Source organism: Filicampus tigris, chromosome 10 (genome assembly GCF_054856515.1).
Source record: "Filicampus tigris isolate MCC_2025a chromosome 10, RoL_Ftig_1.0, whole genome shotgun sequence".
In the NCBI taxonomy this organism is placed as follows: domain Eukaryota; kingdom Metazoa; phylum Chordata; class Actinopteri; order Syngnathiformes; family Syngnathidae; genus Filicampus; species Filicampus tigris.
Window position 1 is genome coordinate 18,796,427 of NC_141226.1, and position 27,668 is coordinate 18,824,094.

Sequence of the window (27,668 nt, forward strand, 5' to 3'; positions counted from 1 at the left end):
TGGCATTTGATCACTTCTATTTAATATCAATTTAAATCAAATGAACATAAGATATTTCACATTTGTTTGATTTGTTCCTCTTACAGAACAGTTTGCTTGGAGGGAAGAACGAAAGTTTGTTGACATTGATGATGAAAATAAATAGCTATGTGGTAAGAAAAAAATGTTCATATTCTTTCCACTCAGGTTTTGCATGTTGACGTGGAACTTCTGAACCCCAAATGCATCAAAGCCAAAGATGATGATGATGATGATGATGATGAGACTTTGGAGCACCAGGATAAAGAGTACAGTACAAGCTGTGGTATACTGCATAGCAAAATAGCAGCTGCAGCAGTCCTTGTTCAAAATCTCTGTTGAATCCACCAACAAACTGTCAAGAACAATAACAACAAAGATTACAACATGCATGACAGAATGGATAAATAAGGGAGCATTTCTTTGTTTAGTAAGATACACATCCTTACACATTTTCCATTAGCAGGTACCTTCAGTGTTGATTCTACTAGTATGTTTTAAACAAGGAAGTCTGAACAAAAGTAAACACGCTTGTGACTCAAAACACTTGCATCTTAAATCTTTCCCATCAAAATGAATGGAAATACAATTAACCCGACCCCCCCCAAAAAGGTTTTTGATTTTAGTAAGGAAAATTAGCACTCAATAATTGTGTACTTTAGAAAAACATGCCTGTGAGTATTGTTATATTATCTGTCAAAATGTGTTACTCATCCAATTGTATTCAAATATCTGTTGCTTCTAAGAGCACAACTAGTGATGCTACCTCTTAGCATTGCTCGGTAGCATTATGCTATGAGGCCCTTTTCATAAGCTTTGTTGTTAAAAACAGAGTTTAGTTTGACAGTAGACTTGAACTGGAAAGGCGTAAGTATCTTGAAGCCTCTTCTTTGATTGATTGAATTGTTCAGTATTTGCCAGACTGCTGATCATTGTGAAGTGTGTTGAACTGAGTTCACTGCAACCATACAGAGCTCATACCTCAAATTTGCACTCACAAGTCAAAGCAAAAGAGAAAAAAAAAAGTCAAATTACAGCCATATCTCGAAAAACTCCCAAGTCTGGTCAATCGCATTGTGAAGCAAGGCAACCCTGTATCTATTTTATTTAACCATTACTGAGATAGGTTAGGCAATCGAGGGCAGATTCTCATTTGCAATGCCGACCTGGTAATAGTAGTACTATAAGAAGTAAATTACAAATAAAATCTAATAAATGTTGAAAAATGACAAAACATGACTAAACATTTACAGAATTAGAAACTAACTGCGTAGACTTCCGTTCTCACCTGATTGCCACTATTCGTCCTTCTTGAACTTGCCGTTGATGTAGGGAACATAGTCCAAAAAGACTCGCCAATCTGTGAAGTGGACCACAGCTACTCCACCCACTGTGCCCCAAACAGCCAGTGTTGGTATCCTGTGAAAAAAAACAAACATTGAACACATTTACCAACTTGTACACGTCATTAAACACTATATGCTGAGGCATCCCAAACAAGTATTTCCCAACATTCATTGAGCTAAGGCACAGACATACAGTAGAAAAATCTCACAGCACACTACCAAACCAAAATGCACGTGAATACCGTACCTGATCGATAATTTAATATTACAACATGATGATAACAAATATATAGTGAGGCTATGAGAAGTGCCTCAATGTAATTTCAAAACGTAACATCTAAAACGTCAATTATGTTTTGTTAATGACCTTAACTAGGCTAAATGCTAACTGCTAGCTGACGACTTAACTTCAGTCCGTGAAACGCTTACCTTGCGATTTTTTTTCTCGTTAAAACAAAGTTTGAAAAACAGAACCTTACCACGACTTAGCTATGGACACATATTTCTGTCCGACCACTTTACTCAACATCATTCTTGCGTCCTCCTCGTCCTCACAAACGGAACGCACTAGTGCAGCTAGCAGAGCACTTCCGTTTGAGGTTTGCTCACTTTTCTAACTACATGCATAGGCGACCTCTGCCCTCTCGTGGACACATGCCATTATGACCGGCTTTTAAAAAGTATACATTTCAAATCAGGTAGGAACATAAAGACGTTGCTGTTTGAAAAAAAAAAAAGTTATGATAGGAATAAAAAGACAGGCATCAATTAATTGTTACAAATAAAGAACTGGATTAGCATAACGTTACTAGTTTTGAATATGGTAAAGTTAAATAGTTTACATAGCTCATAATGAGGATTTAAATCATCACAATTTAAAATATAAAAGTGTAAAGTGTGCGTAAAAATGCAGTCCTCTAAATTAGAATATTGTCATGAAAAGCCTAAGAGAACAGCTTCATTTCAGTGTAAATCAGAGGCACTGTAAATGGTGGCAGGTGTGTGCTGACTCACATAGTTGAGTTGAATTCGATTGGTTATTTCTAAACACAACCACATATTGACTTATTGAGGGTGTGCACACTTGTGCAATCACATTATGTCATGTGTTTTTTTTTAACATCCCCGCAAAGGGACTTCATATTTTCATCAATTGAGATGTGCAGGTTATAGATTACATTAATGGTTGAATAGGTTTTGATGTGATTTATCTTGTTCACTTTTTATACCACAAATGTGGCATTTGAACAGTGGCGTGTAAACCTTTTGTATCCACTGTGTCTATATATGACCGCGATATTAGATGCGCTGTTTTCGAGGGCAGGCCTATAAGACAATGAGACAATGAGCTTTGATATTAAAAATGGCACATTTATTACTACATTACTGTTATATACACAACAGTTCTCAATATCTACTTTATATATAAAAATAGGAAACTGGAGGCACTTTGAGGACAAAGCCTACATAGATATTGCCCTCAAATATTTATGAAGACAGAAAGAGCTGTAGCAAGTCATTTGTTGCGGATGACAAAGTCTTCTAATAAAGAATATTGTTTTCATACTTGCACACTGTAGAAAAATCATTTACATAAACACAAGTCCTTTTTTTTTTTTTTTTTTTGCATTATTAGAACAATTCTTTTTAGATGAAAATAAACTCACGGGTTATTCCATAGGGCATAATCTTCAGATGACACAAAAGTAAACCAAATATTGTTTTTCCAGCTGATACATCATACAGCTGTACATACATTTACATGACAGTCCCGGACAAGCTGAGATTCAAAAACAGTAAATCCGTAAATAAAAGGTTTACGCGTAGGATTCAGTGTCAAAGTTGTCGCATCAATAAATTCTTCTCGATGTTCTTGGACTCCTGTGTCAAAGCAACGTTTCATCGTCATACAGTATATGCATGTAACAGAAGTATTCAGGCACTGGTGAGTAACCGCCATCAAAACTCCCAAAGTCAAGAAAATGACTAAGGCCACCCTTTATGCATTTGTTTTGATTAATTTGATTATAATGAAGCTGAATAATGTTGAAACGTTGATTGTGGCTCCAACTCAAATGAATTATATTCTTACACCGGTAGAGACTGACGACAAATTGTTTCACTTCCAACTGAACCGGCATAAACAAAGGAATCCAAATGAAAAACGTTGGGTTTGCACAGAAACAACAACAACAACAAAATGTATATATAATAATTATCACAACATGTGACAATACAGCCAGAATTTGTCATTTCTAACATTTCCAAGCACCTGGCACAACACAAAAAAACTCACTTTGTTCCCGCAATCTAAAAAGTCTTCAATTCAAACAATGTAAACAAAGAAAGAGCATTCCAAATGAAAACAAAAACACTAACTCTTAACTATCTTACAAAGAAAACAAAAAAAAACATGAACCAATTGTAAAAAAAGGAAGATCGTTACAAAGAGGCTTTGCAGTTGTTCAAAATAGAAAAAAATGACAGAGCAACCAAGTCAAGCAATGCCAATCGAGTAAATGAATAGTCAAGAAGGTAGCCTTACAACTCACCATCCCTTTTAATACTCAATGTGTTTTTTTTTTTTTCTCCACAACACAACCTTGGTGAGATGAGTTTGTCATTGGAAGTTGTCAACGACCTCGCAATACCATGTGACCTGATTGGTCCAATCACATAGAACAGCTGGAGACTAGTCTCTCTCTCGCTCTCTCTCTCTTTTTTTTCTTTTTTAAAAAGACGATTTTGGTTTGCAAACAACAAATTCTGGTGTGATGGATATTGAAGAAAGAACGGTAAAGTTAAACAAACAAACAAAAAAAAAAAAAGTAGGTTCACTCTGCTAAAGGAACAAAAAATGTTCTCTTGTAGCCGTACATGTAAGTGACAGCGCGTGTGTGGCGCAATGATATCTAGAAGCTCTATTTCTACGGAAGCTCCGTAGATAGAGAGCGGTTTATCTGTGAAGATGACGGGAGTCTTTCCTCAGTGCGCTGCTACCTCGGGCAGTTGGTCAGTTCCACTTGCATGGCAGTGACACTTCACAGGGAGGGAGAAACACCACACACGCGCCTCATGTAACCTCAACAGCCGGATTAAGAAATGTAAAAAAAAAAAAAAGAAGACAAGAACCAAATCTTGTCTCCTCTCTCAGTCAATCTATCGTAAATTGCATCTAAGACCTCCTTTTAACAGGTGGGAATGCCACATATTCCAACAATAATACAAATCCTGGCTTTGCTCACAGGAGAAATTGATTCCAAAGGACTATTTGATCCAAACAAGTTTGTTCCCAACATGTAAAGCGTTTCTTTTCTTTCTTTTTTTTTTTAAGAATGTCTTACAAAAACATGATCATAAGAACGCCCCCACCTCAGTGTCCTTGAGTCCAATCATGTAAATATGAACACACGGTTCTCTCTCTCTCTCTCTCTTGTTCTATACAAGTGTGCTTGTTAAGTTTGTTTTTTTTTTGTGGCTGTGGCCCCTTTGGACAGTGATGGGGCGCCGTGTGCCTTCCAAAAACCATAAGGAGGTGCATTAAGGCCACGTCTGCAAACATCTGCTAGTTAACAGGAGCTGGAAGAAAAAAAATAGATTTTTTTTTTTAATACGTCTGGTATATCTGCACAAACATCATGTAAAAAAAATAATAATGCAGTGGTAGCTGGACTTCTGAGTTGAATTTGTTTCATGGTCAAGCTCACCGAAATCAATTCAGTGGGAATTAAAAAAAAAAATTCTAATAATAGATTTTAGAGCTGTAAGTGCAACAGCATGAGACTGCCATATTTTTGCTCACTGTTGCCGAGTTGGGGCTCTCGCAAGTCAAGGCACCACTGTGACTTTGTAAATGGGGAGAGCCAACCTTGGAATTACATATGGCTTATAGGGTTGTGTCCATCACCTCCGAGACCTCCGCCCATCTGCATCTGGGGGTCCACGCCCGACACTTTCTCCTCCTCTCTTCTCTTGAGGCAGGCGGCCTTGGGGTTGAGATTACGCTCTTTACAAAAGGCACATAAACAACGATTAGGGCGACCTCACTAAGCCATGCGTTTGGACTTCGCACACGTGGAGCAGAGGAGAGGAGAGGAGAGGAAAGGCGAAAAGCGAGGCAGGAAAAGGAGAAGTAGGATGAGACGAAAGCGGACGTGGATCCTTCCTCATATATTCTCCCTTCCTGGCCCAGTTAACAGAGGCGTGAAAAGAGAAAGTGGGTGTTACACAGAGGCTGAACATGACCTTTAAGAGGAAATGCCCCCAGGCTCTGGGTGGGCTGTCTAGTGGCGCGGGAGCGGACTGGCCGACCTACCTCGCACCTGCTTCTCCAGGCCCAGAATGACCTGCACGGCCTGCTGCAGGATGACAAGCTTGGTCTGGGCCTTGTCGCTCTGCAGGTGAACCTGACACATCCTGCCCAGCTCTCTGAAGGCTTCGTTTATGTCGCGCACCCGCACCCGCTCCCTAGCGTTGTTAGCTAGGCGCCGCTCGCGCTCCCTCTGCTCCTTCTCTTCGGCCGTCAGGTTCTCATCGGTCACTGTGACAACGCTGCAGCCGGGGGGTGGGGGGTGGGGGTTTGGGGTGTGGGTGGGCAGAGCGGTCGGCGGGGCTGGTTAACAAAGCTAAATCACAACCTCACTTTATCCGCGCTTCACGTTCATACGATTAAAGATGCGGTGACGGGTTGCCGCTGGAGGATATCGATAGCTTGTGCGAGCCAAATGCTCAAAGCTCCTCCCTGCAGGTGAGATGAAGAAACATCCCAGTGGAGTGGGCCGGGCCGGGCCGGGCCGGGCCGGGCCGGAGAGCAGCAGGCGGATGCGTCTGTCTTCTCGTACGTTTTGAGAGGCCACGTCCTAACAAACATTGCCGTACTCCATCGACAAATCGAATTGTGAAGGCTCACTGAGGTCCAGGACGGAAGTTGAGGGGATCTTACAACTTTTCCAGCAGAGGGACAGAAGATATGAGGAGGGTGCGAGAAGTCAAGCTCTCGGCCGACTACAGCGCGTCATAGGAAAAGGAGAGCGGCGGCGTCATGATAAATACATCACGAGTGGATGTATTTATCGCAAAAGAGGCCGAGAACAGGCGGCGGTTGCCATCTGTGAAAAGGAGCCGGAAGAGGACTGCGGGTGGCATGGATGGGGAGGAAAGTCGAGTCAAACACAGAGCAGCTGAATGAGCGTGGTTATGTTGCAAGGGCATGCGACACTTCAAGGTGAAAGGCAGGTTAGAAAGACATCGCGTGTGCTTGCTGCACTTTCACAGTGCATCAAAAGCGCCACAAATGCGTTAATGAACTGCTAAGGCAAGAGAGGCGCAGACATGGAAAAATGCCAAAAGGATATACTAAACAGGGGGGCAAATGGCAACACAAACGACATCGTAACACACGCACACGCACACACTCGCATCCAGCATGTGCTACCACAGGAGAATCCGGAACCAGAGAATGGGGGTGTTTTAAAAACAGTCACATGGCTTCATGCCCTTATTCGCTGTCCTCACTTTGGAAGTGGCGTCAAGGACGGGCTGCAATGTGCAGAATGCGTCAACGTTCACCCATGTCATTGATCCAACGAACGAAGCACACCACTGATTGAGAGTGCGGGCGGGCATCGAGCGGGAGCATGAAGCCATGTGAGAATTGAGCCGGTCAAGAAGACCTTCCCCTCCTCCTCTTCCTCCTTCCTCCCTCCCTGGACACCCACTGACCTCGGACTTGCTGCTCCAGGTTGAGTATAACGTTAACGGCCTGCTGGAGCACGTTCAATTTAGTCTGCGGTTTCTCATAGTTCAGATGGAGCTGACACATGCGGCCCAGCTCCTTAAAGGCCTCATTGATGTCCCGCACGCGGAGCCGCTCGCGGGCATTGTTTGCCATCCTCCGCACTTTCTCCCGCCCAGCTTTAATCTCCACTGGCAGATCTTCATCGTCATCCTCATCAATCAGACTAGCCAACGGCAGATGAGGAGGGAAGGAAACAAGATTGCGGGCACAGTTCAGGAAAAGCAACAACTTGCTCAGCTAAATGTAGCTTCATGACAATCATAAACATTGTTCCAAAACCGAATCACAAATGGAACTTTAGACTAAGGAGTACTAACGTACTGCTTGGAATGTATTCACAAATGTCCTGCATGTTGAAAATCTTTCGTCACAATGAAACATCAGAGCAGAACACTCGTTTTACCAATTGGCTTGCGTCCTACTAAGCAGTGAATCCCAATTATTGTGCCGGGAGAGGTCATCAGGTATGTCGTGGGAAATGTTCTAATTGATCTCTTTATTCTCATTCACGTTCTCTTCCCACCGACGTTTTTTGCAATGGTTCGGGTCCAAGCTGGCTTCGAACTTATTACATAGCGAGCCTTAGTGTTCTTACAAAAAAAATAAAACAGCTGCACGGGGAAGGAAGATAAACACTAACAAAATAATTATCTTTGTGCTTTGTCTTACTTTTTAACTTTGTTCCTTGTGTAGTTCATTGCAAAGAACTTTGCATTACGTAATAATTATTTGTTTGTATTGTTTCTACTTTGCTACTTGTAAAAATGTTATGTCTTTAGTTTTACTCCATCCGATTTGTCTTATTTGCTTTAAATTCACATTGTTTGGCTATGAGTCAAAGTTTATATTTTAAAAAATCTATGTTAAAGACTGTTTATACTTTATTATCAAATAAAGTAACATTTATCACCATAAACCACACATTAAAGTACCGAAAATGGTTACGTTTGAGTACCTGTATCGATTCCCAGGTACCGGGAATCGGACCGGTTTAAATGTGAAAGGCACCCATCTCAATTACAGTAAACGCACTTCCACTAGATGGCAGAAGGCAACAATTAACCTGTGAGTCTACTTTAGTGAAACTTTTTTTGGTGGTCTGTGCTGAGATTCTTTTACCCATTTAAAAAAACATTTTTTTTAATATGCACCTTGGCTCAATAAACGTTGGGAAACACTGCTTCTAAAATGTATTTTTTTTTCAGACGAAGTAGAACAAAAGATAATTAACGATTAACAGAAAGTTAAAAATATTTCCTGACTCTAGCAGGACACCCAGCTATGAAACCTGGATTGATATATGGCAGTAAAATTCATACAATTAAAAAAAACAAAAAAAACCCACACCTCGTTTGAAGAGCTTTCAGCTCTTTGTTCTCATCCTCCGACTTGTCAGTCACAGAGCAGTTTTCATCCTCCTCCTTGGTCTCTCGTTTGATGTCACTGGAACGATTAAGGCTGCTCACCAGACCTACAAAAAAAACAAAACAAGCGAACAACATTATATAACTCACCGGATCTCTGTGACAGGAGGGGAAAAAAAAGGAAAGACTTACTGGTGAAACCTTCGGGCTGAGAGCCTTGCAGGGCAGACGAGGAAGTGTGGTGCCCGAGTCCTCCATTAGGGGGCAGGCCAGCAGAGTCTTCATGGTGGCTGGAGACCTTTAAGACCCAATGGTGACCATGTTTCAAGAGCTAAAGCTTTTTTGCAGGCTCCATTTCTGAATCTCACCATTCCAGGCAGGCGACTGGTGAGGCTGAGCGCCGCGCTGCTAAAAGCCGAAGATAAGCCCAAGCCGGATGCCAGCAGACTCTGCATCTCAGCCAGCCCTGGTCCTCCTTGTCCACTGGCGTGTCGCTGAAGAACGTGAATAGCTTCGTCCAGGCGGTCCTCCAGTTTATTAGACTGCAGCGATGATGACGAAGCGAGATGACATAATCGACATAGATGGCTGAAAAAAAAAAAAGTTTTAAAGGCCTCACCATGCCCTGAATTCCACCATGAAAGTTAGGTGAAGGCGTTGCCTGTCCGGATGACCTGGTCCACTGGGACGCACATCCTGTGGAGGAATCAAAATGGTTCATTCATACGTAAGTACTCTCATTTTTCACTAAATACGTTATGGACTCATTTGCTCTAAATGATAGAAAGGCAAAGTAAACATGAATGATGCATTTCATTCAGTTCAAGTGTTCACTTTCTGCTTAAGTTCTCCACTTTGATCTTAAGCCACTGGCTTAATTTGGTGTGTGATGATGTCACTCTTGGACCAGTGATAAAGACAAATAGGGAAGTGACCCCTCCTCCTTTTTATTTTTACTGTACTTTCCCTTCCTCTCTCATAAGTTATATTTGGATGCTGAGTGAGTCTGAGAGATCATTTGAAGGTTCAATTCTTATGTTGTGTGGCGTTTGTATCAGACGAGTACCAGGCCACACGATTGAAAATTCCAATAAATTACATCTTAAATGGTACATCCAACTATCACGAGGCTACACATCTTCTGATGAATGGAGCCCTTTTTTTTTTTTTTTTAAAGTAGTTTAGAGTTAAATCAGAAAAGGTTTACTGACCTGAAGTGGCCTGCGGAGAGCCGGAGGGAGTGGATGGGGACGAAGAGTAGCCGTTGCTGTTTGGGTCTGAGGGATAGATCTGTACACAAAATTTCGGCTTTCAGTACCATCAAATGACCAGTGACTATTCACTCATTCACTGCTGTGGACGTTTATCCAAGTATAATTTGCAACGGGCAGGCATGGAAGAGGGTCTCGCCCAGCTTGTCTGTGAAATTCATGTTTGGAAACCACCGTAATGGCTAACAGATCTTTGTAGATGGCGGCGTTGCATTGCTTTGGGGTTGAGATCAGCAGAGCTTTTGAGTTGAAGATAAAGATTAGGCGGTGAATCTCAGCGGATCATGTCGATTATGACGGAGGAAAAAGCCAACATGTATGAAGCTGAAAAAGTTTAGGCAGCTCACACTCGAAACGGCGGTATGTACGGTATAAGTTTGTGTAGCGGTAGTAAACGTGTATGTCACAATGGCGTGAAAAGATGACACAGTTCATGGCGTGAATGGCAAATGGCATGTAAAAGAGTGGCGAATCAGTGTCCTTCACAGCGGCGGATTCTCAGTTGTACAATTGAAAAGGAATGATTTTGTCATCAAAAGCCCTGTCTCAGTCTTGTTTTATAGTATGAATTGTCACGGAAGCAAAAATATTAGTGTCAAAGACCAGTTTTATTTGACAAAAGCTTGTTTTGGTCAGAAACGAATGTTTTTGGTGAAAGCAAACGATATTTAATTGCTGATTGTTGAAGAATGGAAAAAGCTAGAAACATTTTTTTTTCTGGTGAAAGAAGTGGCTACTCTTTTTTTTGACAGGTTAAGTGCTTCTATTGTCACAGCAGAATATTCTGTGAGTCTCGAAAACCAGTCAAAATGTTGCCTAACGGCTGGCAATACGGGGAACTCTGACTATGAAAACGTCTGGCATTGAATGAGTTAAGCGTATGAGGAATGATTGTTGTGTGAGAAAACGTAAACACGGATATACATCTTTGTACAACTTACAGAAGCCAGCGCTTTCCCAATCTCATCGCCCGAACTTCCAGGTACTGCTCGATTGGCTATCACAGGAGGGGAAATGTTTTTTTCGGATTAAAATGTGCCAAGTCTGCGATACGATGGTTTGGTTGAAGAGTTTCCACAGAATAGTATCAGTACCAGCAATGGGAGGTGTCTGACTGGGAACTCCGAAGCTGTTTGAGCCCGAGTGGAAACCAGACGGATGGCTCCCGTTCACCTCGCTGCCATGTAGCGGGTAGTTCTGGGGCGAGAGGGGCAGCGGTTGCCGTTTCTGGGGCGCAAAAGGGATTTCGACAGATCAAGCGGACAAATTGCACAAAACACAAAAGGGTCTAAAACAGAGAACAAGGAGTCCAAAGAGCAACTGCGAAGGCTCACCAGTCTGTCTTGGGGGTTGATGGCAGTGAAGGGAGCATGCTGGCTCAGATGGGTGGAGTTACCCAGCATGGAAGGATAACCAGGTTGAACCATCGACCCAGCAGAACCCCATGGATCGGAAGGCGGGTGGAGGCCTTCTGTCGGGGGGCCATCACGAGACCGGGGGGGGGGGCAACAAGAGGGGCGAGGGATAACCAGCCACAGGAGATGAAAAGACAATATGAGACATGTCACATTAGTTTGATGGCTTCATCCAAGCGCGGTGCAGCATGCACATGGCAGAGCACCTCCAGTCACCCCATTAGGATGACATGGTGAGCTGCTTTCTAAAAAGACGGGACATCATGTAGGCGAGCAAACATTTTGGACTTGCAAACTTTTTTTTTTTTTCTTTTTAAACTCCCAACACACTGGACAAACACTGGAGGAGGGTGTTGTGCCAACTCTTGATTGAACTAACCTTGCATGTAGAATGGTGGGGTGTAGATGCTTCCTGCTTTTGAAGCAGAGTAGCCAGCATTGTCCCTGTTAAAATCCTCGCCTGAGGCACAAACCTAAAAACAAACAAACAGTTAAGGACAAAGTTCGCCATTATTAGATCAGATAATGATGAAAGTCTTCCACACCACGCGGGACTGGACGAATTAGTTGTTTTCTTTTCAAATACATTCATGACCTCACTAAGTAATTACTAATAGCAGAAACGAGAAACAGAAAAGCTTAATTTCACTACTTGATTACAATGACTTATACTGGATCACACTCATTCAAGCTTTTCCTCGGTATCAGGTTGCCCAACAGAAAGGGCCCGAGAACGCTTTGAATCCTTCGAACATGGAACCGGAGGACCACAGGCCACGAGTTGCAGTCGGAAAGTTACAGCCAGCCGCAAGAATCAACAGCTTTCATGATCAAAACGACTGTTGATGCGAGTCAAACTCAAGTGCAACCGCAAAGGAGTTTTCATGTGAAATTTGATTACGCAGAAAGAAAAAGGAGAGGAAAAGGAGGCTAGTGGAGAAGAGGGAAGGAGAGATGTACTCCTAATTACTGAACCATCTGTCGAATCCTGGATAGCGGCCAACTCCGCTGGCAGCTGGGATGGAGGGTGGGGGAGGGAGCCAGAAAGGGGAGAGCTGTTGTTCTGTTGGGAGGGAGGGGCTGCGGGGTTTGAGGCGATGGCGGGGTGGCGAGGAAGAAACGGAGAAGGGGAGCAAATCGGGCGATCAGAGAGCGAGACTGGGAGGGAAAAAATGAGTACGAATTTCCCTCAGTGATCAACACAAATGCGCCTGGCAGAGCGGAGGAAATGTGGTCACAAAGTAGAAGGGCCCAAAAGTATGACACACTATAAATACACTACAAATGAGGGACTGGCTCAATGAGTGCCCCCCACCCCCACCCCACACACACACACACTTTTCCTTCTTAAATGACTAGTGCAGACACACAGCTGTGCAAGCTGAATATACGACATTGCTGCAGTTGGACGGTTTTGCAAGCCACAAAGAAGGCCAGAGATGCCAAACGGCACATGCAAAAGGGACGGAACGGGCATGTGAGAAAACGCACTCCCATGGAACGAGTGAGATGATGCTGAATGTTAGCACGTACCGACGAGGGCAGGCCGGGGGGCACCTTCCGGATCTTTTTTGGCTGGGCTTCTGACAGGAGGAAGAAAAACAAAGAGGCAAAATATCGTCACAAACAGCCCGCGCTTTCGCGACTGGAAAACACTGACGAGACAGTCACACATTGTGGAGACGCTTTCATTATTTCGCAGGCCTTAATTGACATGCGAATCACTCTGACATCTGACTACCGATTGAGGAGGAAACGGTTTGCCGATACGAATCAGCACGTCAAGTCTTTTGACTCATTACCACACAAAATTGTCCACCAAGGCAAGTTTGCTGTCAGTTGGATGCATAACTCATCTTTGTCACCTGATGTAATTTTGTGGGATCTTGCATGGATGAAGCTAAGCTTTTGTGTACGTATTATATATTGAAAATAGTGCTGTTAAGCGCTAAAAAAATTTCCATAATTGATCGCGATTAATCGTATTCTTCACCCACAGTTTTTACGAAGTTTGGAACCGATACTTGAGTAAAATTTTAGAATTCATGTGGAAAAAAAATCAAAGTATAATTTGATTCAAAGAAGTGTTCTCATAGCCCACTTTGATCCTTCAATACGATTCTTTTGCTGTAAAATACAACAGCTGAACGGTACAACTAATATGGTATTTGAATTTGGCTTTGCAAAGTGCGCAAATTATTTTGGATTTGAGCCGTCGAGCAACGTTTTCAAGTAAAAGTCCATCTGTGTCTGTCTTTGCAACAGTGACTCTCCTCGGAAGTTTGCCTGCAAAGTGAGCAGAGGTCATCTTACAGGAAGTCAATAAAACGGAGTTAACTGAGGTTTTATTTATTTTTTTATTAGTTAAAAATTTCGAATTAACCTCCATAGTTAACGCTTTAAATTTTGAAAGCCCTAATTTGCAATAAAACTTGTTGCAATGCTTTTGTGTGTTCTACCTGTGATTTTCTTTGTTTTGTATTCATTTTAGCAATATTATGACGCAACTGCTAAATGTGATCATTTTTAATCACTGTCCTTGTGATATGAAATGTTCAAATTGTTTCATCCCTTCTATGGCTTGCCACAGAATCAAAATATATTCTTATCTGATGTGGGAAAATCAACCACGGCACCTGCCGCGTTTTTGCTTCACTTGAGGAAAGAGAAGTGAGAACTTCCTGGTACTTTGAAAACATCAAGAGGAGAAGTGATTACAGACAGGCACTTCAATTGAGATTAGAAGACCGAAACTCTTACTGATCCGATGAAAATAGTTATCTCCCGGAAATGCAAAACGTCGGTCTTTTCGAATCTTACCAACGGGCTCTTGTGCGGGTCGTCTGCGAGAGTTGTTGCCCTCGTAGGAGGAATAAAACTGGGAGGTGGGCTTCAAGCCAGAGGGGGACAGGGCATCGGGACTGGGCATGGCGATCTCGCTGGGCAAAAAGCCCGTCTTGAATGGACGAGAAAGGAAAATTAAGGGTCATGTGCAACATATTACAAAATGGCGGAAGAATTCCTCAAAGTGCAGAGGCGAAAAGGTCTGTCTTGCTGACTGCTTTACCTGCGTTGCAAATGACGAGTACGGGCCTCTCTCAGCCTTCCCTGTTGCAGGAACGCCAAATGAAATTATTCACCCCATCATGGGGAAAATGAGACATTCATGTCAACATTAAATCCTAGTCTGGCAACTGCCCCGTCTGCGTACGAACGCCTCGCATCTGCCGAGTGGACTGTGTATGGCGTGCAGTATTTATGAGCGCGGTGAGCAAAACAACAACAAACTGAGCCATTATAAATGGTTCAGGGGCAATTGTGCCCGTCTCCCCGCCCCTCCCCTGACAGTTAAACAGAGGAGAGCTATAGGCCGCTGTAATCCCATGGGAGAGCCTTGTTTGTGCATGGGTGCCCTTTATAACCCCGACACCCCATCCGACCCCGCATACACGCCCACCTCAATATTGAACAATCAGAATGGAACACAGTGCTCCTCCACATCCTCCCTGATTATCCCGCTGCCTACATCCATCACCATCGCCACCTGAGCATGACTGCGGTTTGCCCTCAAGTGCTGCATGTATGTGAATGGCAGACTAACATGGAGTGAAGCCAGAAATATGTACGTAGCAGTGGCTGTGTCTAATGTGAGGTGAAAATACCCAAAATGTGTTTTTTTTTTTTTTTTGGGGTGGGGTGAAGACAGCTGGTGTGTAGGTCTTCTTCAGCTGCTAAATTCAATTTCAACACACTTACCAGCAATCCCTGTACTAAACACTGCGCCAGGTGCAATGCCAGCTTGCTCACTGTAAACGCCATCGTCGCCAAAACACTGTAAGAGAAGACGGCAGAAATTTTAGGGATTAAAAATAATAACATCAGTCACAAATGCATGGTCACAGACTATTTTATCTGCATTCCAATACCTGACTGGTATGTCTCGATCACATTTTTTTTTGGCAGTACAACTCATGTTGATTTGAGAGTCTGACAATGCTGAGTTACGATTCAATGCATTGAAAATGCATTGAGAAAAATAGAGCACAATCCGATTGCCTCAAATGCTCAACGGTCTTTTTAGGGGGGGCGGAATAAAAATAGCAGAATTCCAAAATCGGAACTTTTTCACTCGATAGAGATCACCAGGAAATTATGTGATCAGCCCAGCGTTATGATCACATGATCAGATCGGAACAACTTCACATTGAATATACTTTTAAAAAAAAAATGTTTAAAGAGGTGCAACGACAACCAATCGGTAATCAAATTAAATCGACAATTATTTTGGATAATGGATTTTTTTTCGAGACCTAATCCTCAGAATTTCAGCCTCTTAACAAAAAATATTCTCAAATATCTTTAGTCCCCTTTCAAAACAGGTTGATTGTCATTGTGTTGAATCAAAATAAGACATCAAACATCTGCTTTTAATTTGTAAAACAATGATCAACATGTTTGCCTATTTTATGACATGTTAGGGACCAAACCAGTAACCAAATCATAAAGTTTGAAAAAAAAATGTCAGAGAAATAGTCCTGACAATTGTCAGTGAATCTCTAAAGCTGTTTTGAGTAACAACATTGTGGACTTTACATTTGACTTGAATTTAATCCCACTTGAAACATGGATAAAAATTGACATTTGTGGTGATGGTAGTCATACAGCCATGTAGATGGTTCATTAATCCATGCGGCAATGACGTGACATCATCTTTTGTAGACTCCATGAAATTAGGAGACTGAAAAGCGTCGCCTCATTTCCCCAAAATATTTCTACCTCCTCCCGCCTCTGACGATATGAGATGATAAAAAGAAGAGCCCCGTACACATGGCGCTACATTTACTTCCGCAAACACTGCCGTGTGACGTCGTCTTTTGAGCGTGTGACTCAACATCGGGTTTTGTGCATATGCATGTTACATCGCGGACGCGTTTCGTTCACATTAGAAGTCGCATTAGTTTTTTTGCAATGTGAACGAGTACATAAAAACAACCGAAAAGCAGAATTGGGTGAATCGCAACCGGCGGTCTGCACGTAGCCTCGGTAAACCAGGACCGACGCAGTAAGTAAAGTTTGCTCGTACCCTCCCCTGGCTGAAAGATGGGCTGTTCTGCTCTCCGGACCCCCAAGGACCGGATCCGTTCCTCTCGTCAACGCCTGCAATCGAGAGAAACAGCAGCGGGTTAGGGATCGATAACTATGTAACAAGCACAACAACACTGTGAAAGGCATCTTTGTCCACGTTGAGAGGACAGTCAAGTTGATCTGCTTTTAAAAAGATTACCGAGGCTGCTGAAACCTTTGCCGGAACGCTCAGTCGCACAGACTGTGCGGAGACGGTGTTGTCATATGGATGAGAGCTGTAGGAAGTCTGAATAATTAACGGCCGATAGGAGAGTCCCAGAATGATTGCCTCGATTCTCCGCTGACCCACTCCGCGTCTTTACGTTTTCCCGGCAGCGGCCATTAATAGCCCGACAAGGTCTAAATCTTATATAAGTGACACATGTTATGCCTGAAAAGAATACACCGGCACTCAAAGAGATGAATGTGTTTGAAATGACCGATTGGAAGGGTTGGTCCCTGCCTGTCCGATTTTCCTTCAATCTCTTCTTGAACGACAACATAGAATCTCTTGGGGGAAGCTCAAGCTTAATTGCGGACTCATTTGCATAATTGTGCATATTAATGAAGCTTAGCTCTATGAATATTCATATTTTGGTTGTGTTGTCTAATTAAAAAGCGGAGCGGGATGATGATGGGGGGGGGGGGGTGTGGAGGCGCTCTAGACTCATGACAGGATCAGCAATATAACAGAAGGATGGCTACACAGTGCAGAGGCTGCTGTGACAACAGTGATCTATGCGCGCACACACACGCACACGCACACACACACACACACACACACAACACCAGCAAAATAATTGAAGAATGTTTTTTGCTTTATAGGTAAGTGTGAGCTGACAAGTCTGTTGACTTTCAAGAAAAAGTGCGTGGTTAGGGTTAAGCCCAACCTAAAGACATAAGTAAATAAAAGTAAAGTAAAAGTGAAATAAGCGGAATACGCTAAATACAAAGACAATCTTTACGGCTGATTGGTCTATCGTTTTGGGATTGAAATCGTGGTCTCCGATGCGATTTCGCGATCGTCAAAGCTGTGTGTGTTTTTTGTTGTTGTTGTTTTTTTCCCAACTCAACTCGGTTGTATATTATACAAAGTTCTGTACATGGAGCAAAAGTAAGTCATACAACAACAAACACTAAAACAAATTATGTAACTAAAGGCAGACGAGGAGTAGCCTAAGCATGCAACACACCAGGCAACAGGAGAGAACGTGACAAGATGGAGAAGCTAATGCTAATTGCTAAATTAATGGGAAATGCAGACTTGCGAAAGACCTAAATAGGTGCTTAGGTGTAAAGTGCACTTTTCACAAAAAGTCTGGCTGGAACCACATTAGGGCCGAGAACAGAAAATTACCATTACAATTAACAAGTATCTCAAGATGAAATAAGACAACAGCTACATACTTAGCACACGCTCGAAAACGGAAATGAATCGGTTGCGGCTGACGTCAGACATGACGAGGAGCATATAAGGTAAACGTATATGATGTTACTTGCACTATTTTGCTGCTAATTTGAATGAAAAGAGACAAAGAGAAGAATAAATATGATACTTTCTGACCCTTAACAGGAAATATTGACCTTTCACATTGAAATAACCCACTCAGAAATACTTCCATTCTGATTTTTGCACTTTTACACACACTATTGTGAAGGGATTCAATCAATGCAATTATCGCAATCAGAATATCGGTCCGAAAAATTGCAAGTCAATCTTTTCCTAAAATTGTTCAGCCCTACTATGTGCACGCACTGCTCAGAGTTGAGAGATTTTTTTTTTCCCCTCCAAAAATTGAAGGTTTTTCTGTGTCTCTATCTGGATCACACACTAAACTTGACTATTCATGTGATATGCTGATATTTTGTAAAAAAAAAAAAAAAAAACATGTGGCATGGTAGAAGCACAGAACACCTGAAGGCTTATTCTATATTAATGGGATCTTGAATGCAAAATGTCAGCCTTTAATCTGGCCCAAACAACAGATTCCATTATGTCATCATATCTCCGTAGCTTTCAAGGATGGACTCTGTTCCCTAATGCATGGATCAGACTACCCCTGATGATTTTCCAGATTGGGCGACGGAACTCCTTGTCATGTGACAAAATTGACGATCAACAATTTGGCGCCTTACGATGCCAAAATGAAAAATCGAACGCGTTTGATCTTTTGGGAAATCTTCCATGTCGCGTGACATATCAATGAGAACCCTGTGACATTGGCACCTGGACGTCGACCAATTGTGTCTGGCAACGGTGCCTGGCTTCCCTCGGTCGTCGTTGACGACACTAGGTCATGCGCACCCTGGAGAAGTGAGGGAGGAATCCGTGGAGCAAGGAAATCGAAGAAAAGCTGATGGACATATGCTAGCAACACGTGATGTGACGTTTGCCGTGATTGCGTAACGTTATCGTACGTAGCTAGCAATGCAAACTAGCACCTCTCTCCGTGATTGTTCTTGTTGCCGCTATGGAAACGTGGCTAACGGTGGCACGTTTTCCGGTCCCGCCTCCCCTGGCAGCTTGATTTGACAAGATTATCCCAATGATGAGATAAGATGGCTACTGTGATATCGTAATCTATGTCCTGAAGTGTTGCCAGCGCTCTGACCGACACTCGGCAGGATTTTATGACAGTAGTCTGCCAGTGCCATCTTTAGAGACCAAATTTGTCATGTAGTCTGATGCAGGCATTAGCTGAGAAGCTTTGTTGGCTAGAATGCATCATGGAAAAGGCGTGTGCAGTAAGTGTCCTGCACTTTATACGGGCAGTCGTGTAATGGCTGTGTTACCTGCATTCAGGTACACTTTCTCAATGAAAGTGAATGTGTTTATGTCTTTCTGTGCAGAATTTAAAAAAAAACAAAAATTGATTACTAGGAGAAATTAACATATGTAATAGAATGCTTTTTTTCATCACAATTGTAAGGATTCACTTTGTTTGGTTCATTGTTAGCGCTGACAAGCACCGATTTCAGTTTCCAATTTCGATTCAATTCGATTTTTTAAAAATCTTTTTTTTAAACAAAATTAATCACTCATTTTATAACCTAAAGATGTTTTTAATTTCAACATCTACATTTTGTCCTTGTTACAAACAGTAACTTTTTTTTTATCTTACAAAAAAATTGAAACAGAACTAATAATTTTGACTATCGAACTACAAGTTTGTCTTCTCAATGTTTTGCTAATAAATGTTTACAAATATTTATAAATAAATGCATAATAGATTTGACTGTTACGACAAATCCTTCTCAATATCGATTCTTTTATTTTTTACATTGATGCATATTTTAAGCAGTTTAAATCGATTTTAAATCAATTTTCGATTAATCGTTACATTCCTAGCAAGAAGCAATGGGATTATCAAGTATTGGTACTCGGGATTGGCAAGTACTCAAATGCAAGTACTTGTACTCATACTTTATCTGGATAAAAAAAAAAAAAAAAGCGGTATCGGTGCATCCCTTGCACGGATGCCAAATTTCTTTCAGAGTGGAAAAGCTGCGCTAAATGCAGACTACAAACAAAAGTGGACAAAAGGATGAGTGACATCAGACCTTGTTTTTTTTTGTTTTTTTTTTTAGCCTAATGCACAACTCCTCCCAGCATGCAACGCCCCTTCAGGCATGGCTAGTCTATAATTACACAGGAAGGGAGATACTGGAAACAGCCAGCCGTGCGGCCTGACTCACTGGCTTCAGAGTACAAGTCTGCCATACAATGAGCAGACTTGCAGACATGTTTTAGTCTCAACAGGAACGTTGCCACAAGCACTTGTAATTCACTGCGTCTATAATACACCTTCTTCCTTCCCGCTGCAAAGTGAGTCACGCAGACACAAAGCATGAAGTCATATCCATGTCAAATCTCGAGGGAGTTCATGAAATAGTGAACAATGTTCACTAACACATGCCTGCTTGTTTTAACCCGTGAGTCACCAGAGACTTTGAAAACAGACCAGTGTGCCCCACAACCCCAAACATACTGCATCTTGTTTGCTCTGTATCATCGAATAGTTGCAATTTGTACACCTTTGTGCCGTGAAATGACAATACTTCATCCAAACTAAACGTGACAGACACAGAATTGAACTTGAACTCATACAACACTTCACACTTCTGCATTTCAGTCTCATAAAGTGTCTAAAAATATATTCCAATGTTCTCGGTTTCCGGAGACCACAAATGAAAGTGTGCTGGAATCACTTTAGCTCGGTGGTGACTTGAATGAGAGAAGACAAGAAATTCACATTCTGGTTGAGGGTTTGCGAACTGAAGTGGCAGCCACAGGAGTTGAACCTCCACACACCCTAAACCTCAACATGGCCATATATAAGAAAGACTCCAAGACTGTTTGCAATTCTACTTTGAAATCACACATGACTGCTGAACATTCTTCTATACTAGCGGTACTTATACCACACACTGATAATCACTGCCATTGTAAAAGGGAACAATCTGCTCTTGTCAAAACTGTCTGTGTAGTGTCCAAAACGAGAAGTTGATTGACTATATGTGCACCGCGACACGTGATCGATCAATAGAAAATGCCTTTGATAAGATGTTTGATATAAAAAATTTTTTTTTTTAAATCGGAACGCAAGCCCCGACATTGTGCAGCATTGCAGCGCGCAGCTGCCTCCAAACACGGAGAAGACGATTAGACTAACGAAGAAGAAGCATCCAAACCAACGAAGAAGAAGAAGCAGCAAAACCAACGACAATGAAGTGTGCGCAGCACACTTACGCGGAACGAGCGAGTGGCGTGACTTCGTTGCAATAAATGGCCACTCGACTCAGTACAATAAGATGATATTATGCTTATTAACCAGATTCAACACCTCCGGATGGAGACGTGGTGTGCAAGTTAAGGAGTTCTCTGTCTTTGACGTGCTAGCGCAAGTGTTAGCCATGTCCGACCCTTGGCATTGCGCTCAAGTCAAAATCAGTCAAATATGGATGGACTATGGCAATAATGAGGCCGCTATAAAGATAAAATAGTCGGTCGGTCAACGCTAATGCCTGCACTGCACTGCAAGAGAGTGTTAGTTCACTACACTTAGATTATATGAACATTGAATGAAGGCTAATGTAAGTGTATCAACAATACTACTTTGAGGTAGCATCTCATGCAAATAAGCATTTACAATGGTGGAGGAGAATCAGCACATAACACTACACTACAATGTAAGCAAAAAAAAAAATCAATAATTATCAATATTGACTATAATACTTAAAATATATGGTGAAACATTTTTCAGCCATATTGCCCAGCCCTACAAAGCACATTTAGTTTAAAAGGGTGGTTACTTTACTAATCTTTTTATTGACCAGTTTATTTGACTTTTTTTGTTTTTTATTTGAACATACAGTATTATACTGTATGTTCAAATAAAATGACCTAAATTCAACCTTTTTTCTCCGGGTCCTTATTTCAATAGAAACAAAAATATAAAACTATTCAAAATATATAGATAGATATCGACCAATATGAAATACTTGTATTGCGATATATTTTACAATCATATCACCTGGCCCTAGTTTCATGCACAGACCGCAACATTGTCACAAATGTCAACGTGGCCCTGCAAAATGAGATGAAAACGCAGAGTTTATCTTCAAACTGTGTTATTTCCTAAAACTTGAAACATTTTGACACCCAAAACAAAGCTGTCCTGCAAACAAATGGCCATAATGTTACCGTGTCCCGTCAACAACTGAGAAAGCCCCGAAAAGGAGGCTGCAAGGCAGCAGAACAGGGCAATGTTTTTGTTTTGCCCAGAGTCAGCGGAGGTGATGAATTGCCCTGTTCCCATCAACCCCCACCGCCGCTGCCTTTGTAGCTTTTCTTGACTGAATGGCAACAGCTGACAAGGTGATGGAAAGGACAAATGTAAGATTTGGATGAGGATATGCACAGGATCTAATAATGTCAAAGAATGTGCCAATATGGTTGGGTTTGATCAAATAATACACAATTTAGAAAGCCATCCACATTGCAAGGAGAACAGGAACTGTATTGTTGTTGCTTTTCTTTTGTTATATAAACTTCACTGGGCAGTGGGGGTAAATGCAAGGACAGATCATTTTGTATGTCACAAGTCAAGAAAGGAGATTTCCACTCAAGCAAGGCAAAAATTTAATTTCACTCGACTGACCTTTTAGGTGCTTTCTTTGAAAATTGAGCAAACAAAGCTTTTTTTTTTTTTTTTTTCCTGTTTATTGTCCCTAAAGCCTTTGGGACTGTGCATACTAAAATACTAAGTCGATTTTGGACTTACCTGAACCACCAAACTGACTGCTGGCCAGTCTGACTGTTGGCCTATTCTTGCCGTTTGTAACTGGAAGTTCGAACATCTGAAACGACAAGAATGAACTTGTAGACACCATTCAAAATCGATAAAATACACACAATAAATAAATATATAAAAGAAAAGAAAACGGCGGCTTTCTCATGTCAAAATGAAGACATTGAATCAACACATCCAATCAAGTAAATTCTGCAAACTGCTTCAAAGCTGACCGACCAAACCGAGCACAATCCCTCAAGACCTGGCAACAGTTCACTAAGAAACTGGACGTTTATCGGAGGGTTTGTCGATCTTTAGAGGAGTCTTACCGCACTAAAATCCAGCAAGTCGCTGAGCTCCTTGTCTGTCCCCACTGTCGTCATTCTCTGTTGCTGTTCGCTTGCCCTTTCAGTCTCAGCAAGCCACTGCCAAGAAAACGTGAGGGAAATGACCATAAATGCTCGCAATAGACACCTGATCAATATCAAACTCAATATAATATCGATAATAAAAATCAGGAAGCAAACCCCCGACCGCGTTATTACAATTAATTAGCTAAGACTACATTGACCCTGCTTATTTTGCCGCATGAAGAAAAAAAAAAAATCTTAAAAATTCGGAAATGACACATGCAACCATTTAAGTAATTTAGCGACAAAAAACGTTGAAATATTAAAATGACAATGACAATGACTTCCCACTATTTACTGATTGAGCTATGTTGTCACAACTTCCCTCAACAATTCGGGTGTACTGCGATACTGTAGCTGGTTTATTAACTTAAAATAATTAAATAAACTTTCCAGAACATGACTAATTATAAAAGCGACAATGTATACAATTACAGCAGAATGTGAAAATAATCTCAATACATCCAAGCTCAGCAAATAGATGGTGATGGAACAAATTAATCCACGATTTTCTTGTCACGGATCTCTAAGCAGGATCTACGTTACAGTATCTTTCCAATCATGGCACATTCCAGTATGTCATCATAAATCATTATTATTCAAGGAGCACACCCTTGCCTCCCAGCATCAGATTATTGATCCAGAAGGGAGAAATCTATCTTGACTGTAGCTGGAACCCCACAATTGCATTGTATTGTATTGCAGTTTTGTATTTCACGAAACATCAGGACAAAACGTCTTAAAGCAACCTGGTCAAGTTGATCTTAGCATTGCATCATCAGTGCATATCTACACTCTGAGGGAAACAAACTCTTATGTTTATTCTCATATTTTCATCCACCTCCTACATAACTTTTACTGTGCTAGTGCAGGGGTTAGGGTTAGGCTACAAAGGCCGGTACATTCACACTAGCATCATACAGTCATACAAACAAAGGAGAGTTTCACAACTAAGTGACTCAGTAAGATGCAGTAATATTAGTCGTTTTTTTCCACAGAGCATAATTAATATATGCTTGTGAGTATTGTTAATTTGCCTACATGCTCTACATGTGTTGTTACAACGTTTGTGTTCAAATATCCACTGCTTAAAATTGTGTATGGTTTTTATAGCATTTAGGGCAATAAGGTCTTCAAACACCAACTTAGAACAAAACATTATTCAAACATATTGAACAAACAGTACAATAAAGTGTAATAACACTTAACTGCGATAAAGAGTGGGCTAGCGAAAAATGAACCACGATATAGCGTCGGGTTTTATAGATGTTTTCATTACAAAACATGTAATCCTATTTATTTTATGTTTAGTTTGACAGTAAAATACTTCAACTGGGAGTTGTCAAAGAATAGTGCATAGTGTGAGTGAGTTGAGTTTGCTGCCACCATCTTGCCGCAAATGTTTGCTCACAAGTCAAGTTACCATTGTATAAATTAAAAAACAAGAAAACAATGGAATAGTAATTACTTTGGCACATCAACAGTAATATGATTGTTTAATTCTGTGCGTCTTTAAAACTATGCGCACTAAAATCGCCTCTTCTGTAGTAAATTTGTGTTTCGAACAATATTTGGTTGTGTGTAAAAAGTGTTCCAATTAAGTGAGACCTACGCCATGTTCAATAGAAATTTGAAATTCTCAACAACATTCTGCTTAAAATCAAACATTTTCATCAAAACTGCTAGACATAATGTAATGACATTATCAAGTATTGGCACTAGGTATCAGCGAGTACTTATGTGTAATGACATACTCAGTCTAAGTGGTATTAGTGCATCCCTTGCACTTGTATTAAAAAAATACTGTTATGCATTGAAGGCATGCATGATATAGCACACCGAAGTAGGACTTGAACAATGATTTCAACTTCAAGAGGCATGACAATAGATAATAGTGTAAACGGTGCATGTTGATAAGCATAATGTTGATTGTAATCATATGCAGAGAGAGCATTCGAGGGTCTTCTGCGGTCTGAGGTCAAAATGGGGGAGTTCTCTCCCTAACAAATGGAAGTTGTTAACGCTTGAGCACCCCCACACCATCCTGCCAATAACTGAGACAAGTTGGCAAGAATAATTGACACGAGCAGTTAGTGTGTTGCCTCTAATAGTCCCGTCAGTGTATACGCGGAACACGTATGTCGTGGACATCTCCAAACATTGCAGAAAAGAAAAGCCCAAACCTGTTGCCTTGCTGGTTCCACTTCGCTCAGCGAGAAGACTCCACACAAAGAGCCGGTCAGCAAAGTTTCAACCGACAATTTCAAAACGTGCCAAACACATAAATAACAGTTGGGCTTGAAACACACACGCGAAACAGTATTCTACTTTATAGAAGGGTGTACAAGAATTGTGGAGAGGGACAATTTTACTGATTGTACTCGACATACTAGCAGACATCAATATACGGAGGAGGAGGAGGGGGGGGGGGCTAACTCGCAATGCTAATACGCTATAACGTTGAGCATACTTAAGTGAAACAAAGACGACTTTTAACATGTAACCCAAACATCGTCGTAGTAAAAACACTGAAATCTCACTTAGCAGGAAAAACAGACCCTCCGTTTTCCATGTGAAAATGCAACTTGAAAAAAATGCGCTTAAAACTTGACTTATTCTTCCCACAACACCGTGACAGACAAGTACTGTTGAAGCCCCGCTGACGTCTTATGAGAATGAATTTAGAACGCATAATATTTACCTTGGCTCAGTTTTGTAGCATCCAACAAAGAGAAATAAACGGCCGGAGAGGAGAAAAAACAAAGTTGTGGACTGGATCCTTTGCCCCCTCCGTGCTCCTCCGGAGAGTGGGCTTGAGCAAGATGAGGAAAGCCAAGATTGAAACAGTCCGTCGCCTCGCTGCAGTGTTCGTCACGAAACCGAGAAGCCGTCTCTGATACGAACCATAACTCAGCAATGACTCTGTTTCTTTTAATATTACTGAAATTGTAGCGACTTCATTTTCCAAGTAGACATTTTAGCAGCCTCCACATTGTCGCTTCCAGAGATGTATCCCTCCGCGGCTCGGCCCACAGGAGGACATGGACGCATCCAGAAACATCAGCGGTGTCCAATTTCATCCAAAACGAATACACGACACAAAACGCGTTCCGATGGATGCCTATTAATGTCAAAATGACCACAAATTCCGGATACTATGTCTAATTTTGTCCGGAGGGGCCGAGCGGGAGGTTCGGAATCCGACTTGCAAATCGCGGGGCTCTATGTCGAGGGGCGGATGAGGCGATGAGCCCAGAGTGGACCAGCGTAGAAGATGGAATGATAATATCGGAGAAGGCGACCAATTGGATACAGCCAAATTTGATTGACAGGTGGGACGTCCAAATATGTCAAACTCGAGGCAGTGTTGTTTTGCCTGCAGGTTGCAAGCCAGCGCTATCATTTACTTAACCAGTGCATGTGCGAAAAGCCGTTTGTGCACGTATAACATCCTTGATTTCCAGCTTAAGGTCCATATACCAGTACGCTCTTTTGTCCCCACTTGAAAGACAATACAGTGTACTAGCAGATTGAGCGCCTGTGAATACGTGGAAATGTTTTCACCTGCTAGTATGCAATTAGTTAATTATAATTATTAATTACTGAAAGTAAACCTGTCATCAGTGATACCAATTTTAGCATTCTTTTAATATACTTGATATCCATTTTAAAGAGACAGTGTGTGTACTGTGAAACCTATAATGTTTTGATTTTTCAATGCTCATTCATTTAAAAACCCACTATTAAATTCAATAACATGAAAAAAAAAACATTTTGTCACGTTAACGTACATTAAAAAAAATATATATATAGTCGGAGGTCCTGTAATTGCTAATTATATTACATAGGGCACACCTCCCCTACAGGAGGCTGCCATGTTTCGCTGCCATCTTTCTGGTACGGGTACCCGAAGGAGACGAACTTAGCGAATCACTTCCTCGGTATCATGACTAAAGCATGTGTAACAAATGCAATTCACTTACTTCATCAGTCGTTTGTGATGACATTTTAGTTGCACCTCAGCTGAAGAAAAAAAAAATAATAATAATAAAAAATGCACGCGATTTGAAATTAGGGTGTTGCATTCTATTAGTTCACCACTAGATGGCACTAAATTTTAGACAATGTCCCTTTAAAGTCCATACAGTACACTTTGTTCTCACTAGCGGGACATCTGGATGTTACTTCGGAGGCAAAACTGTGCATTAGTTGATATTTACGTGAGAACTGCATCCTACTAGTACTACTAGAGACATTGTCAAATTCTACTAGTTAACATGTAGAGCTTCAACAGTTGTACTAATAGCGCATTGATGTCAACTAGTGCATCGTTTTGCCTTAGTAGTAAACAGGGTTATTAAATTATAGTTTGGGAATTTTCATTATAGTTAGCTTTTATTTTGCTTTGAGTTTTGTTTTGTAAATTTAGTTAGTTATTTTTCAGAGCGGCTTTGTAAGTTTTTATTAGTGTTAGGTGGGGAACGGTACCTAAGACCTGCACTTAAATGTCACCATTTGTCACGAGGCTTGAGACAAGAGAAAACCTCAACTGGTTTGCACCGAAACGACCACAACATCTGTGCTAGCCTTTTACGAGAAAAACCCAACCATCCACACACCACCACACACA

At 41.5% G+C, this 27,668-nt stretch overlaps 2 protein-coding genes across 7 annotated transcripts; both read right to left on the reverse strand.

Annotated features, from left to right (window-relative positions):
* On the reverse strand, nt 1-2,002 carry uqcr11 (ubiquinol-cytochrome c reductase, complex III subunit XI). Its single transcript, XM_086044145.1, has 3 exons — nt 1,844-2,002; nt 1,307-1,437; nt 1-373 (listed from the first exon to the last, which is right to left on the reverse strand). The coding sequence occupies exons 1-2, from the start codon at nt 1,894-1,896 to the stop codon at nt 1,317-1,319; spliced, it is 174 nt and encodes a 57-aa protein (XP_085900271.1). The 5' UTR covers nt 1,897-2,002; the 3' UTR covers nt 1-373; nt 1,307-1,316.
* Nucleotides 2,003-2,714: 712 nt separating this feature from the next.
* Nucleotides 2,715-26,663, reverse strand: tcf3a (transcription factor 3a). 6 transcript variants are annotated; one of them, XM_086043051.1, is made up of 20 exons: nt 25,740-26,663; nt 22,958-23,053; nt 22,620-22,695; nt 16,295-16,368; nt 14,968-15,043; nt 14,279-14,319; nt 14,032-14,167; nt 12,745-12,794; nt 11,591-11,684; nt 11,131-11,267; nt 10,891-11,023; nt 10,738-10,793; nt 9,737-9,815; nt 9,145-9,221; nt 8,894-9,067; nt 8,718-8,823; nt 8,509-8,632; nt 5,680-5,915; nt 5,233-5,350; nt 2,715-4,943 (listed from the first exon to the last, which is right to left on the reverse strand). In XM_086043051.1, the coding sequence occupies exons 2-19, from the start codon at nt 23,009-23,011 to the stop codon at nt 5,268-5,270; spliced, it is 1,806 nt and encodes a 601-aa protein (XP_085899177.1). In that variant the 5' UTR covers nt 23,012-23,053; nt 25,740-26,663; the 3' UTR covers nt 2,715-4,943; nt 5,233-5,267. The 6 variants fall into 6 exon arrangements, with proteins under 6 accessions (XP_085899177.1, XP_085899174.1, XP_085899175.1 ...); XM_086043048.1 differs by having other exon boundaries at nt 5,233-5,370; XM_086043049.1 differs by lacking the exon at nt 5,680-5,915 and adding an exon at nt 7,086-7,324 and having other exon boundaries at nt 5,233-5,370; nt 12,745-12,791; nt 25,740-26,660.
* Between the last annotated feature and the right edge of the window lie 1,005 nt (nt 26,664-27,668).

What these genes read in the sequence shown, in the direction of transcription:
- uqcr11 (XM_086044145.1), bottom strand. Translation starts at nt 1,896, where the DNA reads ATGATGTTGAGTAAAGTGGTCGGACAGAAATATGTGTCCATAGCTAAG. An exon ending in GTGTCCATAGCTAAGTCGTG is followed by an intron (nt 1,438 to 1,843) that starts GTAAGGTTCTGT and finishes TTTTTTTCACAG; the next exon opens with GATACCAACACTGGCTGTTT.
- tcf3a (XM_086043047.1), bottom strand. Translation starts at nt 23,011, where the DNA reads ATGACGACAGTGGGGACAGACAAGGAGCTCAGCGACTTGCTGGATTTT. An exon ending in CCAGTCGCCTGCCTGGAATG is followed by an intron (nt 8,824 to 8,893) that starts GTGAGATTCAGA and finishes TGGGTCTTAAAG; the next exon opens with GTCTCCAGCCACCATGAAGA. An exon ending in CTGAAAGCTCTTCAAACGAG is followed by an intron (nt 7,325 to 8,508) that starts GTGTGGGTTTTT and finishes GCCGTTGGCTAG; the next exon opens with TCTGATTGATGAGGATGACG.